This window comes from Macaca fascicularis, chromosome 15, assembly GCF_037993035.2.
Source record: "Macaca fascicularis isolate 582-1 chromosome 15, T2T-MFA8v1.1".
Classification (NCBI taxonomy): Eukaryota; Metazoa; Chordata; class Mammalia; order Primates; family Cercopithecidae; genus Macaca; species Macaca fascicularis.
In genome coordinates, this window is record NC_088389.1 from 84,710,274 (window position 1) to 84,732,478 (window position 22,205).

At 35.7% G+C, this 22,205-nt stretch overlaps 1 protein-coding gene across 50 annotated transcripts in view; it reads left to right on the forward strand.

Moving 5' to 3' along the window:
* NFIB (nuclear factor I B) overlaps nt 1–22,205 on the forward strand; it is a 452,087-nt gene that overhangs the window by 357,679 nt on the left and 72,203 nt on the right. For all 50 annotated transcript variants that reach the window (XM_045373242.2, XM_045373244.2, XM_045373249.2 and 47 more), the window contains one exon: nt 21,932–22,000. In XM_045373242.2, the coding sequence (XP_045229177.1) occupies nt 21,932–22,000 (69 nt within the window). The remainder of the gene's footprint in view (nt 1–21,931; nt 22,001–22,205) is intronic.

Here is a 22,205-nt window from a genome sequence, read left to right on the forward strand (position 1 = left end):
ATAAGTTGGACTAAACAACGGATATGTTTTCTGCATTTGAATGAAAGCTTGATTTGAAATTAATATAGTAGTTATTGTTTGAAGTGCATTTCTGAACATGTACAGAAGGAATTATACTCACCTAAAACCGTTCTCTACTTGAGCTGAATAAATAATCCTTGAATAGTTATGTAACATCATTCGATTTTTCTATATTTGTCAAGAAGCTTGGTTAAAATTTCATTTTTGCTTCATTCAATGTAGTATCTCTTTATTTCTCTGTTTGCATATAACATGGCAAACAGAAACAATCAAGGTAGAACATCTCTAATTTTTTTTCCCTTTTAAATTTTCCTTAGAACTCAAACCTTTTTGAGACTGTCCTGAAACTGGGATGCTACAGATAAATACATTTTATAATTAGTTGAAAATTGTGTATATGTAAATCATACATCAATTCTAGTTTTTTAGAGCCAGAATGTAATAAAATACACATTATATCCAACTTAAATGGAATAGAATTAGATTTTTATTTGATTATCTAGAATGTAAAATATTCATTTTAATATGCTTTGTGTATTGTAATACTATGAACTCAACCATAAGGCTTATTAAGGAATTCTGTTTTGGACTCAACGATAGAGATTATTAAAGAATTTTTTATGAGCTTATGAGTTTGTTTTGTAATACTTTGAAATAAATTAAACCTAGAATATAAAATGTTTTCTAATTTTTAATGTGAACAACTAGAACTTAAGTTTTTTGTTTTGTAGTCAATTGGTATAAATTATACTTTCTATTAAAAGCTTGTTTTTATAAATATAAGCATATTTGGTGTTTTAGGACATAATTTATCTTTAGGAAGCTCTTTTTATCTCTGTATTCTGGCCTTGGCCAATATATGAAATCTCCAAAATTGAGATTCAGTGTCTTGAGAAGGCACGATCCATTTGTGAGAAAATTCAGTCTACCACCACAAGCAATGAAACAATCAAATCACTTTGCTGCTTGAATTGTTATACCAAATACAAGCTAAGCTTTTGAAAAAGATCACCTTGAATGCCAACACTTTCTTTTCACTGGTAGTTTTCCACTGGGAGATGTGCAACCCATGGAAATTGCTACCATCTATTCTTGTGTTTATTCCCCAACGACTTGGGAAGAGATGGCAAAAATTCAAGCCCTTTTGGAGGTATAGGCTCTTTGAAATCTGTTCCCCACTGTTGACTTGAAGGTGGAATCCCATCCAATCATCCTGTAAGTACAGATACATATGCCCACCCACAAACTTAACACCTTCTCTGGCTTGGTTTTTCTCCAGCATCAGACTTGAATGTTTGACTTTGAGACTACTTCCTTGCTGACTTAGAACTTCTGAAGGGTGACCCTAAAGCTCTGCAAACTATAGTATGGACATCTACAGATAGGCCTTTAGTTCTTACCTTGAGTTTCTGTATTGGAATTAGTATTTGAGCACAAGCAACAAAGGCAACACATTTTTGGAAGAAGGAATATTTGATAATATTTTGTAAAATATTTAAATTTCTTTTGTCATTTGTTATTTTATAGAGCTTTTAAGTAGCCTTTATGGCATTTCTTTAAACTATTTGTGACTTAATATTTTGTTTGCATTCTTTGTTATATGGCAGGGATGGGCGCCATAATCTTTTCAGAGTGAAGGTTCTCTATAACTCAGATAGATAGCACCTAGGGACATGGCATTGCAATTTTGGCTGAGACGTACTAAGCACCTCATTTTTCTAGGGATATACATTTGCCTTGTTTATGATAGAGTCAGAAGTTATATATTTATATTCACTTTTTTTTTTCCTTTTAACAAGTTAATCCCTCCTGAGCAATAGAACTAAAAATGTCCTCTCTCGGCTATAGCAAACAACTCTTGTGGACCAAATGAGGGTAAACCATTAATTTTGGGATTTAGACGTGAATCTCTTTTTACCTTTAATAATTAAAAACTCCGCCGCTACTTTTTGGAAATGTGTGATTGATTGGGTTGTAATCTTTGGAAATTAGCTTTGACTTGCTTTATTATTTTGTGTGTCTACATTCTTTGGACTATGATCTTTAAGATTTCCCAATCTCAATCACTTGCCTAATGCTAGAATGGGTAAAATCCAAGGAAAACATAGCAATCTAGAATTCAGATTTTTGCTTCTAAGTCAGTTCCAAACTAATGTCTTCTTTTGGAGTTCAGGAAGGCTGTAGTTTTGTGGGGAATTCTAGGCTGGTAATATGATGAAGACATGTTAAATCCTAGGGCAGTTTTTGCAAATTTTATGATATAAACTTTTGGGGCCCTTCTAGTAACATTAAGCAGAACTTTCTTACCTGGAATAACATGGACTTAACATGCTACTTTCCTGTTTGTAGGTTTTATAGGTGCTTGTGCTATTTTGTGTGTTGACTTATGCATGTAGTGTGGCAACACCTCTAGGAACCTGTAGGATTATATATCGGGTGTACCTCAAGTAAGCCACCTTATATCCTCTCTGGAACAAGGATGACACTAAATAAATAATTGAGTAAATCAAAGAAGGATTATCTATTAATGATAGATATGTGCTTATCTTGCACTTAAGAAATTCTTTAAGTCCTAAAAATTTTGAGACAGCTCTCTTTTCAATGTTGTTTTATAGATACTGAAATCAAAATCAACAGAGGGTTGTCATAAAACTAATAGAAATGAACCAGGTAATTATTAGGAAAACTAGTTCAAAATCTGCAGTATTCATTGTCATCTGTTCATCTGTTGAGATCACTGGAGCCGATACTTGCTTGATTTTTCAAATCTTAGAATTTAGGACAAACTTAGTACGTTTTAATCTGTACATAAAGGGAGACAAATTTGCATAGGCCCTTGAGGACCTCATACCACATTTTATCTTCAAATGTGGTGTTTAAAGTCAAAGTCAAAGAAAAGAGAAATTTACTCTGGCTTTTTCAAATCATATTTCATTCACTTTTTTTTTTTTTTTTTGAAATGGAGTCTCACTCTGTTGCCCAGGCTGGAGTGTAGTGGTGCGATCTCGGCTCACTGCAACCTCTGCTTCCCGGGTTCAAGCAATTCTCCTGCCTCAGCCTCCTGAGTAGCTGGGATTACAGGCGCCTGCCACCGTGCCTGGCTAATTTTTCTATTTTTAGTAGAGATGGGGTTTTACCATGTTGGGCAGGCTGGTCTCGAACTCCTAACCTTGTGATTCACCTGCCTCAGCCTCCCAAAGTGCTGGGATTACAGGCGTGAGCCGCCATACCTGGCCTCATTCACTTCTTAATAAATTCATGTCTGTTTCTTCTCATGTCCTCGTTTATTGTGTCCATTAGGATCAAGATATTTTTAATGAAGAAAAATGCACTATGTCATGCTACTTAAAAGGTTATTTTAAACTTTGGCACTAGACAGTATGCATTCGACTATAAATAGGCTCTCTATTCATAAAAATATTTGGAGAAAGATGCTGAAAGAACTAGTTAACGACAGGTAAGACCTGACATCGTAGGTAAAGCCTTTAAGTAATTTGAGAATGAGGTCTGTATGGGTCAGTGCTAAAATCAAAGGACTTTTTTTTTTTTTTTTTTTAAACATAATTCTGTTTTAGAAACTTTTTTCTTCTTTATTCTCTAACTTGTTTGGAGACATCACATTCAATAAAGTTCTTAAATGTTCAAATTTAGAATAGGGTTCAGAAAAGGAAGAGAGGATGAGGGAAGTGTTTCTTTCACAAATCACTCTTAAAAAGCCAGAAGAACGCATAGCCCTCAGCTACGTAATTTTACAGGGTACATTATGGGAACTTGTATACAACCCACTCTTGAAAGGTTGATCTACATAGCAGTTGGCACCATGCCCAGCCACCACAGTGCTTCTAGCCTGATTATTTGTAATACTTAATGTGAAAGAGAAAAAAAGGGGGCCAATTTAGGAATATCTCGTAAGGTCCTGAGAGAAGGAGATTTTTCCATGTCTCCCCAGTCACCTACTCTATGAGATAACAAATAACATTCATTGCCTAATGATTGCTGAGTTAACAATTAAATACTACATTTGAGTCAGCTCAACATTAGAAGCAGAGACAGCCATTTGCCCTGTGTAAAATACACACCATTTTACACCAAGAACCATGAACAATTCAGAAAGAGCTGTTTATAGGTAGATTTTTCAGCCAACAGATATTTATTGAGCATCTATTGCATGCATCACATTTGGCTGGATACTGGAGAAGATAAAAATGTGAGTTACACATGAACCTTGCTTTTCCCAAACGTTTTTGTTCATAAAATATACAAAATAATATATACATAATTATAATATATGAAATATATATTGCATATGTATTTATATTTAAGATAAAGACTAAATATTAGTATTACAACGCAGGTGTTGTAGGAGTTCAAAGTTGTGAAACACTGTTTCCTGCCCTTGTAGGTGGCATGGTGGAGTGAAAAGAGCATGAACTTTGGAATTAAAATTTTCCCTTGAATGATTGTAAGGGTCATCAGGAGAGTGAGCAAGTCAGCCAACTGCTCTATGCAGTCAATTGTGTTCATGCCAGTTGTGAGGATCAGATAGGGAAGCACACCTGACAGATAGCAGGTGCTTGATAAAAGTGAGGGGTTTCTTCATTCTACTTTCTCTTCCAGCGAGTTTGATCAAGAAGGCTTCCTGCAGAAAGTATCATTTGATGTGGAACCAGATAGAAATGTGTTGAATTGTAATCCCAGCACTTTGGGAGCCTGAGGCAGGCAGATCACAAGGTCAGGAGTTTGAGACCAGCCTGGCCAACATAGTGAAACCCCGTCTCTACTGAAAATACAAAAATTAGCCGAGTATGGTGGCACTTGCCTGTTGTCCCAGCTTCTTGGGAGGCTGAGGCAGGAGAATCGCTTGAACCCAGGAGGCAGAGGTTGCAGTGGGCCGAGACCATACCATTGCACTCCAGCTTGGGTGACAGAGTGACACTCTGTCTCAAAAACAAACAAACAAAAAAAAGTGTTGAATTTTTATACTGCTCTTCTCTAAAGGCTTAAGATGACATACCCAAGTTACAGAAGATGCATAAGAATAGAATGTTAGAGATTTTATAAAGAAGGCAAAAGAAACAGATGCTTTCAAGTCTCATGATGAAATAGAATTGTAATTTTTAGAAAGCAAATGTTGTTGTAAGCCTATTGGCATAAAAGGAAAGGTGGAGTGACTTTTGTTACATAAATCTCAGTATTGACATGAGAACGGGTACAAATGTATCTTTAGAGATTACTTTTTTCCTACCAAGAATTTATTTTGTAGAAGCTTGTATTAACATTGTATAAATTTTTTTCCTCTTTTCCTTTCCATGGTGTTTCTACTTTATGAAGCCATCAACTTTCCGTGTCTGTTGAAACTTCTGTATCTGTCCTTTACTTTTCCTAGCCCTCTTACTCTGCCTCTTATTTCACTGATTCCTATCTGCCAACTTATTTCTTATTTTAAGACATGTATATCTTTTGCTCCTCATTCAGACAAGCCCCTTCAACCAAGTGTCTCATCGCTCTCTTCTTCGTAACATGACATGAAGGATGTCAAAATCTCATCTTGATTTCCCCTGAAATTCCATCTTGATTTCTCCTGAGCTTTTCTCCCCACTGAAATGATTCTCATTCAATCCTTGACCAGTGGTTTCTTTCCGTTCTGTTCTTGCTTCCATGTTCCTGAGTATTTATTTGATGTAGTTGGCCAGGCTCTGTTTAAAACTTTGCCCATGCTTCTGAAAACAGGATCTTTCCTGGTAATCCAGGAACCTTCCTATTTTAAAAAATTGCGTGTGGTGATTTCTTCTGTCTTCTTAATCAGATATTTGTCTTTAATTCTCTGTGTTTTCAGTACCTTGCAATTTTTAAAATATATTTACTTTTTCTCCTAGATGTATGCCTTTGAAATAGCTTTCTCTCCTAATGGTTTAGACCTAAGTGTCCAACTACTTTTTGGACATGTTTCCCTAGATGTCTCATGGTTAACTCAAATGTAACATTTCCAAAATTAAATTTATTTTCTTTAACCAGACTTGGGTTTTTTGTTTTCTTTGTTTTTGCTTTTTCCCTTTTTAAGATATCCTGGAGTCACCAGAATCCTATCCAGACACCCTTGGTTAGAGTTGCTCCTGATTTCTTTCCCAGGAACCCTTTTTCTTCCTTATCCTCCAAATATTCATTCATATTCTGCTTAGAAAGGTCTCTTGAATTTACTTTCACCTCTCAGTTACCATTACCCTTATTTGACCTCTGAATACTATTTCTTGCCTGAAATTGAAGACAAACCTTTAAAAAATGTGACTGCCTACTGGGCAAGAGATATGTGCACACAGGTTTATATTTAAAGGAGCATGATATCATAGTGGAGTCAGAGATGTCTACCCCTTCCCAGGGAATATGATAAGATGCGTGGAACAGTTTGGATATAAAAGACAAACAAGAGGCTGTAGGGTGGATATGGTCCTAGCAGAGGAAAGAGCATTTCACATGGAAGAAGGGGAAAGGAAGGGAACTTAGTGTCTGATGTTGAGCACCATTTAAAGCCATGATATAGAATATAGGTTCTTAAGTAGTGAGTCATCAGGGGTTTTTCAGCAAGTCAGATTTGTATTTCATGAATTGTATTAATATACAGGTCAGAGAAAGAAAGAATGGGAGAAGAGTTAATTTCAACACAGTGCTCTCCTTTCACATTGCTGTCAGAGAAAGGACTCGTTCATGGGATACAGTTAGTTCAAATTTTCCTTAACTTTACAACAATATTTTAAGGTCTTGTGTTATCTGAAATGGTGTCATAAGGTAACATAGAATCCAAGTAAAATTTTAATATATTGATGTAGGCACTTAATTAATACTTCGCCTAGTTCCAGAAAACTTCCGAGAGGGCTTGCACATAAATAGGTTGTAATTTGCTAAATTTTAAAGGCTATTGCTATAACCTGTATTTTTCTTAGTTGAATGTCTAGGTTCACCTTAAGGGAGGGTCAGAATCCTTATGTGAAAAGAGATCTCAGTCATAAATTCCTCTAGGTGAGATTGTGACTGTATCTGCTGCTCTCGGCAGTATTTTAGTGATTGCTTTTACCCAAGTATCTCATGTAACTCCCCTCTTCCCCCCGCCCTGATGGAGTCTCGCCCTGTTGCCCAGGCTGGAGTGCAGTGGCATGGTCACGGCTCATTGCAGCCTGCATCCTGGGTTCAGACAGTCTTCCCACCTCAAACCTCTCAAGTAGCTGGGACAACAGGCATGTGTCACCATGCCCAGCTGATTTTTAAATTTTTTGTAGAGACAGAGCCTTGCTATGTTGCCTGGGTTGGTCTCCAGCTCCTGGGCTGAAGTGATCCTCCCACCTCAGCCTCCCAAAGTATTGGAATTATAGGCATGAGCCAACCATGCCTGGCCTCATGTTCCTTTTACAGTGACCTCCTGCATCTAAAGTTTCCTCTCAATTTAAATTCTTTCCCTCTCCATATTTACAAGATCTGCTTTTGCCACATACAGCTACAATTTAATAATGCAAAGCATTTTCTGCCTCACAGATGGAAAGCCGGGATTGTTTCATATCACAAATATAGTGGACTTGCTCTAGGCTTGTTAAAATCACTGAACTTTGCAGAAGTTAAGCTTGCTGGACTAAACTGTCCAGGCTCTAAGGCAACTCCCACTTGCATATTTAAGCATAATGTTTAAAAAGAGCATACAATTCTTTAGTAATATATTGCAAACAGAATAAAATATTAAGTAGATATGTATCTAACTACCTGAGTTTTAATCTTTTTCTACCTTATAGGATTAAAGGATGTGATTTAAAGATCATAGACAAATCTCCTACTGAAATCTCAATTTTTCTTTCCTTCTGTGTGACTTTGAAAGCGTATCTCGGTTACAAATAATTTAAACAAGTACTTTTGTATGTTAATTTGACTGTTGTTTGTTTGTTTGTTTGAGACAGAGTTGCTCTGTCGCCCAGGCCGGAGTGCAGTGGCGTGATCTCAGTTCACTGCAACTTTTGCCTCCCAGGTTCAAGCAGTTCTCCTGCCTCAGCCTCCTGAGTAGCTGGGACTACAGGCATGGGCCATGTCCGGCTAATTTTTGTAGTTTTAGGAGAGATGGGGTTTCGCCATGTTGGCCAGGCTGGTCTTGAGCTACTGACCTTATGTCATCTGCCTGCCCCGGCCTCCTCAAGTGCTGGGATTACAGGCGTGAACCACCACACCTAGCTGACTCTTAGCTTTTGCTTGATAATGTCATTGATCAAAGAAGAATTTAAGAAAGAATGGTCAGGTTTTGGTTTTCAAAGTTGTTACAAATCTTTTTGGGGTCTTTTGACTTACATTCTGCTCTCTAGGGACCTTACCCTCTTTCATTTTATTTTATATAATAAAACTAGGGCCAAACTCTTGTTTTTGCTGTGATATTTTAATTCCTGATTCCACTAGACATATCTTCCCCTTGCCCAGTGCTCTATACCTTGCACGTATCTATGTTCCTGCAGTATTCAGCAGGAAGAAGACAGGAAAACCACTTGACTTTCAGGTTTGATCTTACCATTAAAGTCATCACTTCCACTTGTTAATATCATGAAATGAACAGTGACATGATGAATGGTAAGATGCTGGCTCCATTGTGTACTTTGCAGCAATGTTTTCAATGCAACGGATTTTTCATTTTAAAATTTGGTACTTTGGACTGCTGTCATTTTCTGAATTGAAGTACTTTCTAAGCAGAGCAGTGTTTTCTAAATAAGTAAGGTAGAACTAGAAGATGAGCATTTCTGTTGGGACATGATAAAGTATTCTGCCATTTTATGCTTACCATGTCCAAATTGATACCCAAAAATAGCCCACATGAATAATGTTACCTTATATAATGTTGACAGGTGAAGAAGGGAGTACCTGTGAGTTTTTGGGAGAAAGAATGTAGAAGGAACAGAGGAATGAATACAGAGGCTCAGGCCGCTGATGAGAGGGGCAAAATGTTTTATAAAGGAGATAATTGATGCTGAATCTTAGTAACTCTTTAAAAACATTTACACTCTGCCTCATTAGCTCGCATACATCATTTTAATCATTTCCTAATCTCTGTAGCTGATATCTTGCCTCATTTCTTAATCCCTCTGATATATCCATTGCAGGTCTGTGGTTATGTGCAAATCTGATTATTTCATTCACCTCCTTATATGCTTCCAAGGTCTCCACTCTAGGCTAAGCCTAGCTTGTTAGCATGACATACAATATAACCCTTCATGATTTGTCCATTGCACACATGGACCATGCCTTTAGCGTTAGCCATGTGCTGCTTCTTTGTGTCTTTGCTCGTGTTGTTTCTCTGCCTGGAATGCTCGTACTCCCTTGTCACCTCCTCAGTGAGACTTCTTCAGAGCCTCTGTACAGTGCTGTTTTACAGTAGTAGCATTTAGTGCAGTGTTTTATCTCTATTTTCATATCTACTCCCCTTAATGAATTCTGAGCCCCTTTGAGTGAGTATTGCATTCTTCTTTTTTGTATACCTATCATCCAAGGCAATGCCTAGCTGTAGACAGTGTCCAAGATTTATGAAGCAGAGGCTTAGACCAGTAATAGACTAAATGAATAACCTGTTCTTGCAGTGTGTGGGATCATTCCCATACTCAGAACCTGACCTAGGCCTAGAAAAAGCAGGTACTTCTGCGGAGATACTTACAGTGATCCTTTTATGCCCTGTAGGTAGACCACATCCTAGACATGATTATTTGTAAGATTTCTCTGAGCTCCTCATCTTATGTAGCATACTGATGATGAATTTTATAGAGAGGTATCTGACTGAGAATTGTAGCACTCCAATATTATTGCTGATTCAGAATAGTAGTCTCAGGTGGATAGAGTTTCTCTTCTCCCAGTTTGATAAGCTATAGAGAAGTCCTGGTTGCTGCTTTTGTGCTTTTGTTTACTAGGGAATATACTATAATGTAGTTAGAGTTCACTTGACCATGAATGAGGAACCTGGTAAGATAACTTTCTAGAAGCTGCAAAAAAAATACCTGATTGTTGTAATTCATACCTTCAAAAATATTCCTGATTACACTGAATGTTTCTGATTCGCTTGTGATTCTTCTTGTGCTGTAGAAATAGCACTTTCTGAAAATTTGGAAACCACTCTTTATAGGTCACTTGCTAACTTTATTGAGGTATAATAGCATACAATAAATTGCATATATATAGTGTACAGTTAGATGACTTTTGACATATGTGTTTGTTTGTTTGTTTTGTTTTATTGAGACAGCATCTCACTGTTGCCCAGTCTGGAGTGCAGTGGTGTGATCTTGGCTCCCTGCAACCCCTGCTTCTCGGGTTTAAGCAATTCTTGTGCCTCAGCCTACTGAGCAGCTGGCACTACAGGCGCATACTACCATGCTATGTATTTTTAGTAGACACAGGGTTTCACCATGTTGCCCAGGCTGGTCTCAAACTCCTGGACTCAAGTGATCCACCTGCCTTGGCCTTGTAGAGTGCTGGGATTACAGGCATGAGCCACCCCAGGCAGCCAGTTTTGACATATGCATATACTCATGAAATCAGCACCACACTCAAGGATGATGTTTCCACTAATCTCAAAGGTTTCCTCTGACTGCTTTGAAATTCATTCTTTCCTTTATGCTGATCTTCAGATGACTTATTGATCTGTTTTCTGTCACTTCCAATTAGTTTACATTACCGAGTATGTTAAAAAGGGGGGAAAAACCACACACACACAACAATATGCCCTTGGTGAGAAAATATGGAGGAACAAAGGAAATGGGATATGATCAAGGTCTGCAAGGACATATCTTTGAAAATAAAAAACTAGAAAAAAATTCCAGAGAAAACAATTTGATTACTCAGAAGACTTATATGAAAAGTGAACCTACAAAAGAATAGCTTCAATAAATATGGTATTATGTGAGATAAGGAAGAATATCAAGAAAAATTAAATTGCTTTCATAGCGTTAAAATTGCATAGGAGGAGTAAGAAACAGCACTGATCCTGTGGAAAGAAGCATTGATATAGAGGACAACCCCAAGATACGCTCCAGAAGCAGAGGAAACACAGAGGTTAAGATGATGAGAGAAGCGTTGATGATGGGAGAATAGAAAACTCGAGGTTTATTTAGGTGTTCATTGTGGAGAAATTGGAGAATGTAGGATCAAAGACAAATGGAGAAAAATTTGATGAGCTAAAAATTATCTGTGCAGATCAAAATGACTAATGCTATTCCAGCCACTTAATGAGAGGCTTGTATCTAAATATATCATGTTGAAATTTGTACATTTCATGGATGAAGAAAAATTTGAAATTTTGAAATTTTCTTCATCCTGGATGAAAAACAAGTTACTTCTTCTGTATTTCCTTTTATCGACATTAAATACCAGGAGACAGTGGAGAATACTTGAAATTGTGATGAAAAAAACATTTTTTTTTTTCATTCAAAGAGCTTCACCTTCAGTCGAAGGCAATGGAAATATATTCTTTATTACTCATGGTATGGAAAAAATAGAGTTCCTCATTTTATTTGTAAAAATTTTACTTGAAAACTCAAGACTGGCAATGTGATGATTCAATTAAAAAATTAAGAACAGGAAAGTATAGCCATAGATATATAAATAAAAATACAGATATATAGACTAATCATGAGAATAGTAACAATTAAGATGAGAATTATGACCAAGTAATTATTATAAATAAGATGACAGACATAAATGTCAATGTAAAAGGTTGTTCTTGAATATATGTAAACAAGAATATGGTAACAATCTGGGTCCAAAATTTGAGACTACATTTTTAAATTTTAGTGAAATACACATAACGTAAAATTTGTCATCTTAACCATTTTTAAGTGTATAATACAGTAGTGTGAAATATATTCACGTTGTTGTGCAACCAATCTCCAGAAACTTTTCATCTTGCAAAACTGAAACTCAATACCTGTTAAATAACAGCTCTCCATTCCCTACTGTCCCCGGCCTCTGGCAACCACCATGTGACTTTGTTTCTATGAGTTTGACTACCCTAGATATCTCACGTAAGTGGAATTATACAGTACTTGTCTTTTTGTGACTGGTTTATTTCCAGATGACATTTTTAAGGGCTGCAAAGAGGATGAGGCTGGAGAGATTGGGAAAATAGGAATGGCAGACTAGTGTTCCCCTTTTGGAACAATTTATTGTTCTAAATTTTGCTGAAGAGTCTGTATTGTTTGCTTTGTCTCTGTTTGTGCTTAGATTTGTTATTAGGTAAGCCAGCCTCTTGGTATCAAGTACATTTTCAGCATCTTGATATGATCATATGACTTTTTTCTCTATCGTAATGATAGCTTTTCTCATAGTGAGCTGCACTGATTCATGGAATAAACCCCAATGATAATAGTGTATTGTTCTTTTGATAATATTGCTATATTCAATTTGGTATATTATTTAGGCATCTGGAAGTCACATTTACTTGTGTGCTTGATCTTTCATTGGTTGGTTCATTGTTTTGTTTCAATGAGGGAGGCTACAAATTTAGGTATTCAAGTTTTACTGGCCTCATAGAGGCTGATAAGAAAGCATTCTTCATGAGGAAGTTTGTCATTATTTCCGAAGGCCTGGGAGAGTGTAAATAACATTGGAACCCAAAGGCTAGATAAAGGATACATAAAATCCAGTTGTGCACCCACCTGGACCTGGTGCTGTTTTCAAAGGTAGTTCTTTACTCATATTTCTAGTATGTTCTAGGATTGTCACATTTTTAAGTACACATAGGAATCACTGCAGATCTTATTAAGCTGTGGATTCTGATTCTGAGGGTCTGGGGTACAGCCTATTCTTCACTTCTAATAAGCTCCCCAGTTATGCCAGTGCTAATGGCTCTGGAACCACATTCTGAATGTGGTGTCATAGTGATTCCCAAACTTTACTGCACATTTAAATCACTTGGGGAAACTTTTAAAAGGGTTCTCAGGTCCAGGTCTCACCCCATATCAATTAAATCAGAATAGCTGGGGTTGGAAGCCCAACATAAACTGCTTTCAAGAATCCCAGATGGTTCCAATGTTCAGCAAATTTGGCAACCACTTCACTAGGGTAATCAGTCTGCTCAGGTTTTCCATTTCTCTGCTCAATTTTGGTTACTTTTATGTTACTAATAATTGCCCGCTTAAGTTTTCAAAGTGTGGTCAATAAGTTGTATGTGTTACTCTCTCATAATTCTTTTAATGTATTTGATTTCTATGGTTATGTCTTCTTTTTGTATTTGTATAGTCATGCACCCCATCATGATAGGTCAGTTGAAGACAGATTACATATGACAGTGGTCCCATAAGATTATGATATTTTGTGGTACCTTTGCTGCGTTCATATATGTTTAGATACACACATACTTACCATTGTCGTACAATTGCCTACGGTGTCAGTACAGTAGTATGCTGTATAGGTTTGTAGCCTAGGAGCTATAGGCAATTCCATACATACAGCCTAGGTGTGTAGAAGGTTATACCATCTAGGTTTGTGTAAGTACACTTTGTGATGTTCATACAACCATGAAATTGCCTATTGACACATTTCTCCGAGTGTGTCCCTGTCATTAAGCCATTCATGACTGTACTTGTATATTTTTACTTTCTCTTCTTCCCTTAATCAGGCATGCCAATGGTTTTTCTGTCTTGCTGGTTGTTTTAGAGAATCATTTGTTTTATTTATTATTTTAAATATTTCTTTATTCTGTTAATTTCAGCTTTTAGGTTTAATTTCATCTTTTTAATTTTTGGGGGGGTGTTGTGATGCTGTTCTTTCTTTTATGGTAAGTAGTGGGTTCCTTTCTTCTTTTTCTTCTCATTGCTTTTTAGATAGTTTATAATTTCCCTTTTGATTTTTTTCTTTGGTTCATGGTTTATTTTCTTAATTTCTAGGTAGTTGAGATAATTTAGTCATTTTTTATTATTTACTTTTATTTGCCAAAGATGAGACAGTATGGCCGTAAAAGTCTGTACTTTTAGGGATTTGTTAAGTTGCCTCTTTGGTCAAGAACATGATCGATTTTTTTAGAAGTTCCATGAACATATCAGTAAAATATAATTTGTATTTAAATGATATGAAGTTAGTCTTTGTCTAATAGTCATGTTCAATTCTTAAAAAGATACATTAATAGTAAAAATTATCACTGTGACTTTATTTTTTATAAAGTTTCTTGTATTTTAATAGAATGTATTTCTTCATAATATTTTTTGGTGCATGTGGGGTTTATGATTTATCTTCTTGTGCCTTTTATCCATTTATAATTATCTTTATTGTAATTCAGCTTAAGTTTTCTCTTAACCATTGCTAATTGACACTGCTTCCTTTTTGTTTGAATTTGCCTGATTTCTCTTTGCCTACCCATTTATTTACAACTTTTTGTTCTTGTTATTATTTTGTGTTAGGTGTGTTTCTTGAAAACAGTTGAATTTTGTTTTTTTTTTTTTCAGTTGACCTAAACTCCCTTCATGGGAAAATTCAGTCCATATACATTTATTGTAATGATTTATGTATTTTATTTTACCCCTTCTATTTTACTTCATATCTGTTATATATTTTTACTTCCTCTTTTATTATTTTTGCTGCCTTGATTGCTTTATTTATTGTGTTTTCTTTTCTCTTTGCTGATTTGGCTGTTCTACTTTTTCCTTTCCTGCTCTTGAAATGTCTGCTTTACTATTATTTGAAAACAACATGCAATTTTCGTATCTACTCATTGGTACTATGATTATTACTTATATTTTAGGGAAGAGAAATGTGATGTGTGGAAGAGTTAGACAGCTTGCCTTAGGTTTACATAGTAAATGGCAATAGTCTTGCCCTAGGGCTGCCTTTTTAACTAGAATGCTTTAATGCCGTTGGAGAGAGGCATACCTTCCACATCCATTAAAAAGATAAGAGGGCATACATTTAATTTTATTATGCCATAAAAATGAACATAGCCCACTTAGTAAACTATAAAATATCGGTGCTAATAAATTTAGAAATCTGAAAAATTGATTTTTTTTTGGAAAATATATAATAAAATTATCTCAACATTAGAAAGCAAAAGTTTAGAATAGTATTCACGATTCAGAGTTATCTAAGAGTCTTCTCTGCAACAGATTCAAGGAAGATGATATTACTAGTAAAATTTTCCAAACATTTAAGAACTTTTTATGAAATAATATTTTGTTTTGTTCCAGAGCGTAAAACATGTTGGACCATCATCAAAACCATTATATGAAGCATGTATATATTCCTGGTATAAAAACTTGACCAATAAAATACAAAAGTTGCCATAGAAGTTTTCCAACTACCTGTAGAAATATTAGAAGAAACTGAGCAAACCAGTTCAACAGTAAATTAAAAGAACTATCTTCCATGCATAAGTAAAGATACTTAAATCTAAGAGTCCAGTAATATATAACACCAATAAATGTTGTTAGAAAAAAAACAGATAATCTCTACTAATGCCAAAAAAGAATTTGAAAATATTGAATAGCCATTCTCATCAGAAAACTTTTTAAAAATCTGAGAAAACTAGGAATAAGTGAGTACTTTTTCAGATAATGAGAAAACAATCTGATAAATTCATAGCCAACATTATGAATTGTGAAACTGTAGATGCAATCTCATTGATATTAGGAAAAAAATTCCTGCTAGCACAATTTCTATTTTACATATTTTTAATGTTTGTGTATTTATGAATGTTCTGATTTTTTTCAAATGTTCTGTTTTTTAATGTTCTGTTGAAAGAAATATGCACATATATCTGAAATGAGTCCATTTTATTAAAATAAACAAAAGTTGTAACATTAACGTAATGGCCTTTTTTCCCTATCAACTTGCCACAGTTAAAAATAAATCCCTACTAATACGTAATTCTGGCAGCAGGATTGTGAGATGGACATGCTCACAGCTTGCCCTAAGGAGTATAAGTCGGCAAAACAACTTTGTAGAAAGCTGCTTGACAGTTTTTACCACGAGTTTTAAAAGAGTTTATGTTCTTTGACCCCGTAATTCTAATTCTGGGAACTCCAGCCTAAGGAAATTATGAGAATTGCTGACAAAGATTTGTGTATTAGGATGTTAATTACAGTGCTATTTGTTTATTGTGTTTTAAAAATTGGGAAATAACCTAAAATGCCAAACAATGGAATGGTTAATATAAAGTATGATACAGCCATGTATAGTCATAAAAATCATGCTTTTGAAAAACTTTATCTAAAAGGATAGATACAACATTAATAGGAAAAAAGCTGGATACAAGTGTATTTAAATTTGATATTGATTTTATAAGCACACACATATTTTATTTATATATATATGCAGGAAAAAGTTTAAAGGACTGGAAGGAAATATGGAAAAAATATAGCACTATCAGGGTGTGTTACAGTTGGAAAATTTCTGACTCCCTCCCAGATCACATAAATCATCATCGTGGGTTTACATTTCATATTGAGAGATATACTTAATTCTAAATTAATATTAGAATGTCAACCTGGACTATAGGCTGAGATTTAATCTCTGTGAAGAAAATCACTATCTTTGCAATGATTAATATTTCTATTTTATAATCACCGTTTCAAACTTTAACCATGAATACTTCAAGTCAGTTTAGAAACTGAAGATAGAGCTATGTGTCATAAACACCACCACCAGAAAATTACTAATGGGTTAGTTGTGGTATCTGAAGTTATATGAAAACTGGCAAAGAGCTAGTATAAAGTAATCTCTTCTTGTCCCTTTACAAAAAGAATTAAGCCTTCTTTTAAACTCTGTTGCAGAAAGTGAACAATTGCAATCATAGGGCTGGAAAAAGCCTATAGATGTCTTATATCCACCTGTTTGTTCTCCAAATGAACAATGCAAGAAAACTAATAATGCAAGAAAATTAACATAGGAAAACAGCTGTGTAAGAAGGGAGAATTTGAGGGTTGCAATGGCTTTTGAGGTGCTTTTTTCTTTTTTTCTGTTTTTTTTTGGGGGGGGGATTTCCTTCACAAAGCAAGAATTTTTATATCCAGTGGGAGTCTTTATAGCCACTGAGAAACTATCTCTGTAAGATAAAAGTTTCCTCATCTGTAAAATGGCAACACCACTAATATGACATATTTTATAAGATAATTGTGAATGTGAAGTTAATGCCTACTTGTGAAGGTCAACACAGTAGTTGGGAATATATTGGTTATGTTACCTTTGCAAAATATCACTTGCCTTTTTAGGCTTGTTCCCATTGAATGACAAATCTGTTTATTGAGCCAAAAAACAGCTCCTGGAACTATGCAGAATAAGTCAAATCCACCATCTACATTAATAGTCCTTCAAATACTTGAAGACAGCTTTCATGAATTTAATAACTGCTTTCTGTGGCTTCTTTTTTTTTAATTTCAAGAATAGAACACAGTAGACTGTAAAAATGAGCATTATCAGTCTTCCTTTGGATTTTCTATGTAAATGTTGTTTAACATTCAAATGGTGCTGATTATAATTTGAGATATTAACAGTTAGATATGCCATTGTGTCCCTCTGTTATTGTTTGTAAAGGAGGTTAAACAGTATATTAACTTCTGAGTAGTGATTTACTGTTGCTTTTGTCAGAGAAAAATAAAAAAGAAGTAAAATAATATAATTTGATATTGCCTTTGAGACTTTTCAGTTTGTAGAAGTCTTTATTTCCTACTCAATTTTATTTTTTTAAAAAGCACACATGTAGTGTAAATACAGCATCACACAAATGCAGAGTTGTTCTTTTCTTCCTGGATTAAGCTGTTGTGTAATATTGCTCTGTAACCATTAAGCAGCTGCTCTGCCTCAGAGATGCTCATATTTCCTTTGGTAGACGAAGGGAATTTACTATACGAATGTCTCCAAAGTGCTTTAAGATCTTTAGCTGTTGTATCAGCTATTTCGATTTACGGTGGTCTGTGAAACGTGAAAAACATGTTCCTGAAAGGCCCCAGTACCCTGGAGGTTACAGATGGGGTTATGCTAGCAGCAGATAACCTGATATTTTACTGAGTCTCACCCCTTATCCTACTGCAGGACCCCTGACTCGTTGCAAAATCCTCCCAGTTATTTTGCCATAGCCCTCAAGTATTGTCTTCTGTATGCTAATGAGTAAGCACTAGTAGGTATCCAAGTACTATTTTAAGTATCTGAGTACTATTTCATCCATGATTTCTTTTTCACTCTACCATGTCTTGGGAAATGTCTGTCCATTGCAAAGGCTGTGCTGCCTGCAGAGATGTATGAAGGTGGCAGCCATCTGGTTCAGGTGCTCCTTCCAGACTATCCCTCTTACCTGATTCTCACCTGTCTCTGTTCCCACAGGTACATGGTTAATAGGCATCACCACTCATCCTCAAGAAACCTTCCTCCACTAAAGTCTCGCTGGGCTCCATGCAGGAGTAGAGCCCAATGGGACGTGTGTGGTGTTTTGCATTTTATCCAGTAGGTTCCAAAGAAGTTCTGATATATTTCCAATGCTTTTCATAGTTTCCGTAAACTACCTCTTTCCATTGTTTCTGTAGATTCCAATTTCTTAGAACCTGGGGAGTTGGGGGTGAGGAGTGGAGAAACACCCTGCTACATTCTGAATTGTCTTCTTTTTTTCTGTGAATAGCTACAATAGTCATTGTATTGTCTATGTTTGACTGCCTGACTGTCTTCCCACTGTTAGAATTGGCCTTGAGCTTGCTTATCCCTTCTTCATGATTTGGCTTCCAGCAGGCTCACACCCCAGTCCATCTTAATGGTCATGACTTAGGAGTAAATGGATCTCTGACTCCTCATTGGAGTAATAAGGAAATGAACTTCAGATTACACATACATATTGCAATGTTATTATGTATTACATCTGATATAGTTTATGTAAACACATTGAAATGTTCATCATTTATTCATCGATTTATTTAACAAGTATTTTGTGGCTCTTACTATTTAAACACTTCCAGTTCCTTGGTTTTTACTTTGTATAAATGCCTAACATTACACATTAGTACACAACAAAGTAAGAGATATAATCTGACCCTAATCATTACTCTTTCTCATGTGACCCGAAAGCCTAAATACACTCTTCAGCAAATAAGTTCTAGGGAATAACAAAAGTTAGTATAATTATCCATGAATCTTAAACCATCTGTATCTACACTGTAATAAAATGACTAAGATGTTAATGTGTGACCCTGTTTTTAAAGTTGAATTTTAGAATTTTGTTCTGTGTTTATTTAGTACTTACTCTATATGTAGGCAATGAGTTAGTCATTAAGGAAGATAAAGAGATGAACAAAACCCAGTCACTTCCCTAACTAAAGGAGCTGATAATCCAGCAATGACTGCAAGACTTGAAAACAGATCTCTCAGAAAATCTGAAAGTACAAAGTATAAAATTAGTCCAAACTAGGAGCTATGCAAGTACAGAGGAAAGAGATTTCTGGCTGGGCCACTGGGTGGGAGAAGGAGGTGGAGGAGCAGTTTACAGAGTGGGTGGTGGTTGGGTTGGATTTTTGAAGGATGAGACTAGAGTGTGTAGAAAGAGGACCGTCTCATCGCAGGGAACTGCAGGAGGAAGATATGAAGGTAGGCATTTACAGAGTACAATTGGGTGATGAAAAATAATCTTCTGTGACTAGTTAAGTATATGAGCTGTGGTCATGATAAGGGAAGTGTTTTTTTTTTGTTTTGTTTTTTGTTTTGTTTTGAGATGGAGTCTTGCTATATTGCCTAGGCTGGAGTGCAATGGCTCCTCTCGGTTCACCGCAACCTTTGCCTTCTGGGTTCAAGCGATTCTCCTGCCTCAGCCTCCTGAGTAGCTGAGACTACAGGTGCCCGCCACCACGCCTGGCTAATTTTTGTATTTTTAGTCGAGATGGGTTTTCACCATATTGGCCAGGCTGGTCTCAAACTCCTGACCTTGTGATCCACGCACCACAGCCTCCCAAGATAAAGAAGGTTTTTGTACTTAATATATTTACTTTATTAAGTTTACCCTACATAAAATAAAATATAATGAACTATAAGCAATAGCAAAAGCAACAGAAATCTTTCTATATGATGGTAAGTTACAGTGGTCCAGAAGAGTCAAAAACATCTCTTTCCCCAACCGGCAAGGCAGTCAGTGTCCTTTTTTTGTATTTGTGACTTTTAGCACCTTGTCCAGTGACTGTTACATAGAAGTTTCTCAATAATTAGTGAAATGAATTTAACCTGGTAAAAATTAATTGCTCAAGAAATAAGAGTTTCTTAAAATAGAAGTGCATTAAATTGGGACATTTTGTTATAACACTCTTCAAAATGTATGTATATTTTTTAGAGTAATGACTTAATGTGGCACCTGTTTTATCCCCTACTGAGATCTTACAATTTCCTCTCACTCCTTCTTTCATTCTGTTTCTAAAGGTGGGTGGGTGGATGTCAAACATCAATGGCTCCTCAGTTCACAGCAGTGAAACATATATGCTAATTGAATGATTTTCTGTCTTTTCATGCTATGTATGGTTGAAAAGCAGTGTGGTGCCTTTTGTTCTGGTAAATTTTCTGAATAAAGATTTACGGATCATTTTGGACTGTCTGGAGGCCAGTGTGCATAATTCGGTGTATGACTGATCGCAGGTTCCACTGGCCCATCTTAATTTATTGGTAACGTTTTAACCAGTGTTTACTATGGGGTTTATATTTTTATCTCCCTTAGTAACAGCTCTGTAAGATAGGTGATTTTTATTGTCTCTAATTTGTAAGTGAGGAATCTGAGGCAAAAAGAGGACTAATAACCTACCCGAGACTTCATAACTGGTAATCCGTGGCTAGAATTCAAATCTCAGCTCTTTGATTTCAGTGCTCCACGTTGCTACACTACCCAAGCCTCACATCTTTGAACTGAATCTAATTCCTTGGTCAGCCCTAAAGCTTTATATAAAATCCAGTCAAATTGCCAGTTCTTAGAATCTAGTTTTGTTTGTTTGTTTCTCAGAAGTATTTCAATTCTGAGGATTTTCAAACTTATTCTCTCCCTAGGACAGAAGCAATTAGGCTATAATCTCCCCCCATAAGCTATTCCTTCCCTCCTTACACACACTCATTACACTTCCTTAACATAAATGAGAATGGGGTGGACTGGGTGCAGGGTTACTGCTGTTTGTGGGAGTTCTTGTCTCTAGTTTTGGACATAGTTAGACCAGCTAATAAGCAGGCACCATGGCCACTGTGCACTCTGTCCAGGTGTGACTTAAGGGTCATGTGGCATTCCCAGAGGCCTGGATTCACCACCATTTGCCAGAAAAGGTGTCTGATTCTTGAAATAAAAGGAGTCCAGTGGAATAGTAGCAAGGGTGAGGAAAGCAGTGAAATCGTGCAATGTATATTAAAGATGCTCAGAAATAGGTCAATGCAAAGTTCTGTATTTGCTGTATATACAAGTTCTGCTTTTTAGGTTATTAGTGACTCTGGAACAAGGGTGGGGGTGCTGGTAATAGCAGCTCACTTTTCTTTAATCAGAGAAGGTTTTACAAAAGAACAGTGGTTTTAAGAGATCTTTGACGTTATTCCAGCAAGGTGCTAATTGTGGTTGTGGTTTCCTTTTCCTTTCTTTCATTTTTCACTTTAGTCTACCAGGTGCTACTGAGTCAAAAGCATTCACTGAGAGCCCACAGACCATTCTGTATGCATGGGCTATGGCAAATCAAACCACATCAATAACCCTGTACTTTTACAAAGGGAAGAAAAAGTTTTCCTAAGAGATTATTTGGTATCTAAACTTTTTATTTTTGTTTAAACAAACCTAATTTGCATTCATAAGTTATTTTTTAAAGTCTATATTGTAAGCATATTTGGTTTTTGTTCAAACCTTTGGCTTTAAAACACTTAAATTCTAGTGCGTAATCATTTATTTTTGCTGTCTGCTTATGTTGATCATTTTTCCTTTAATGTTTATTTTTAGGATACCTTGAGGATAGTTTTGTAAAATCTGGAGTCTTCAACGTATCAGAACTTGTAAGAGTATCCAGAAGTAAGTAAATTGTTTTCTTACTACTTAAGCATGCAATATGATTTAAAATACTTTATATTTTGAACCTTAAATATAGTATAAAAAGTGACCACGTATTAAGAACATTTGAATTTTAAAATCTTAAAACTTTTGATGAAATAATAACTGAATATATTTTGCTTGATTTTCTAAAATGTTTGCATTGAAATCATCAAAACTTTTTGTT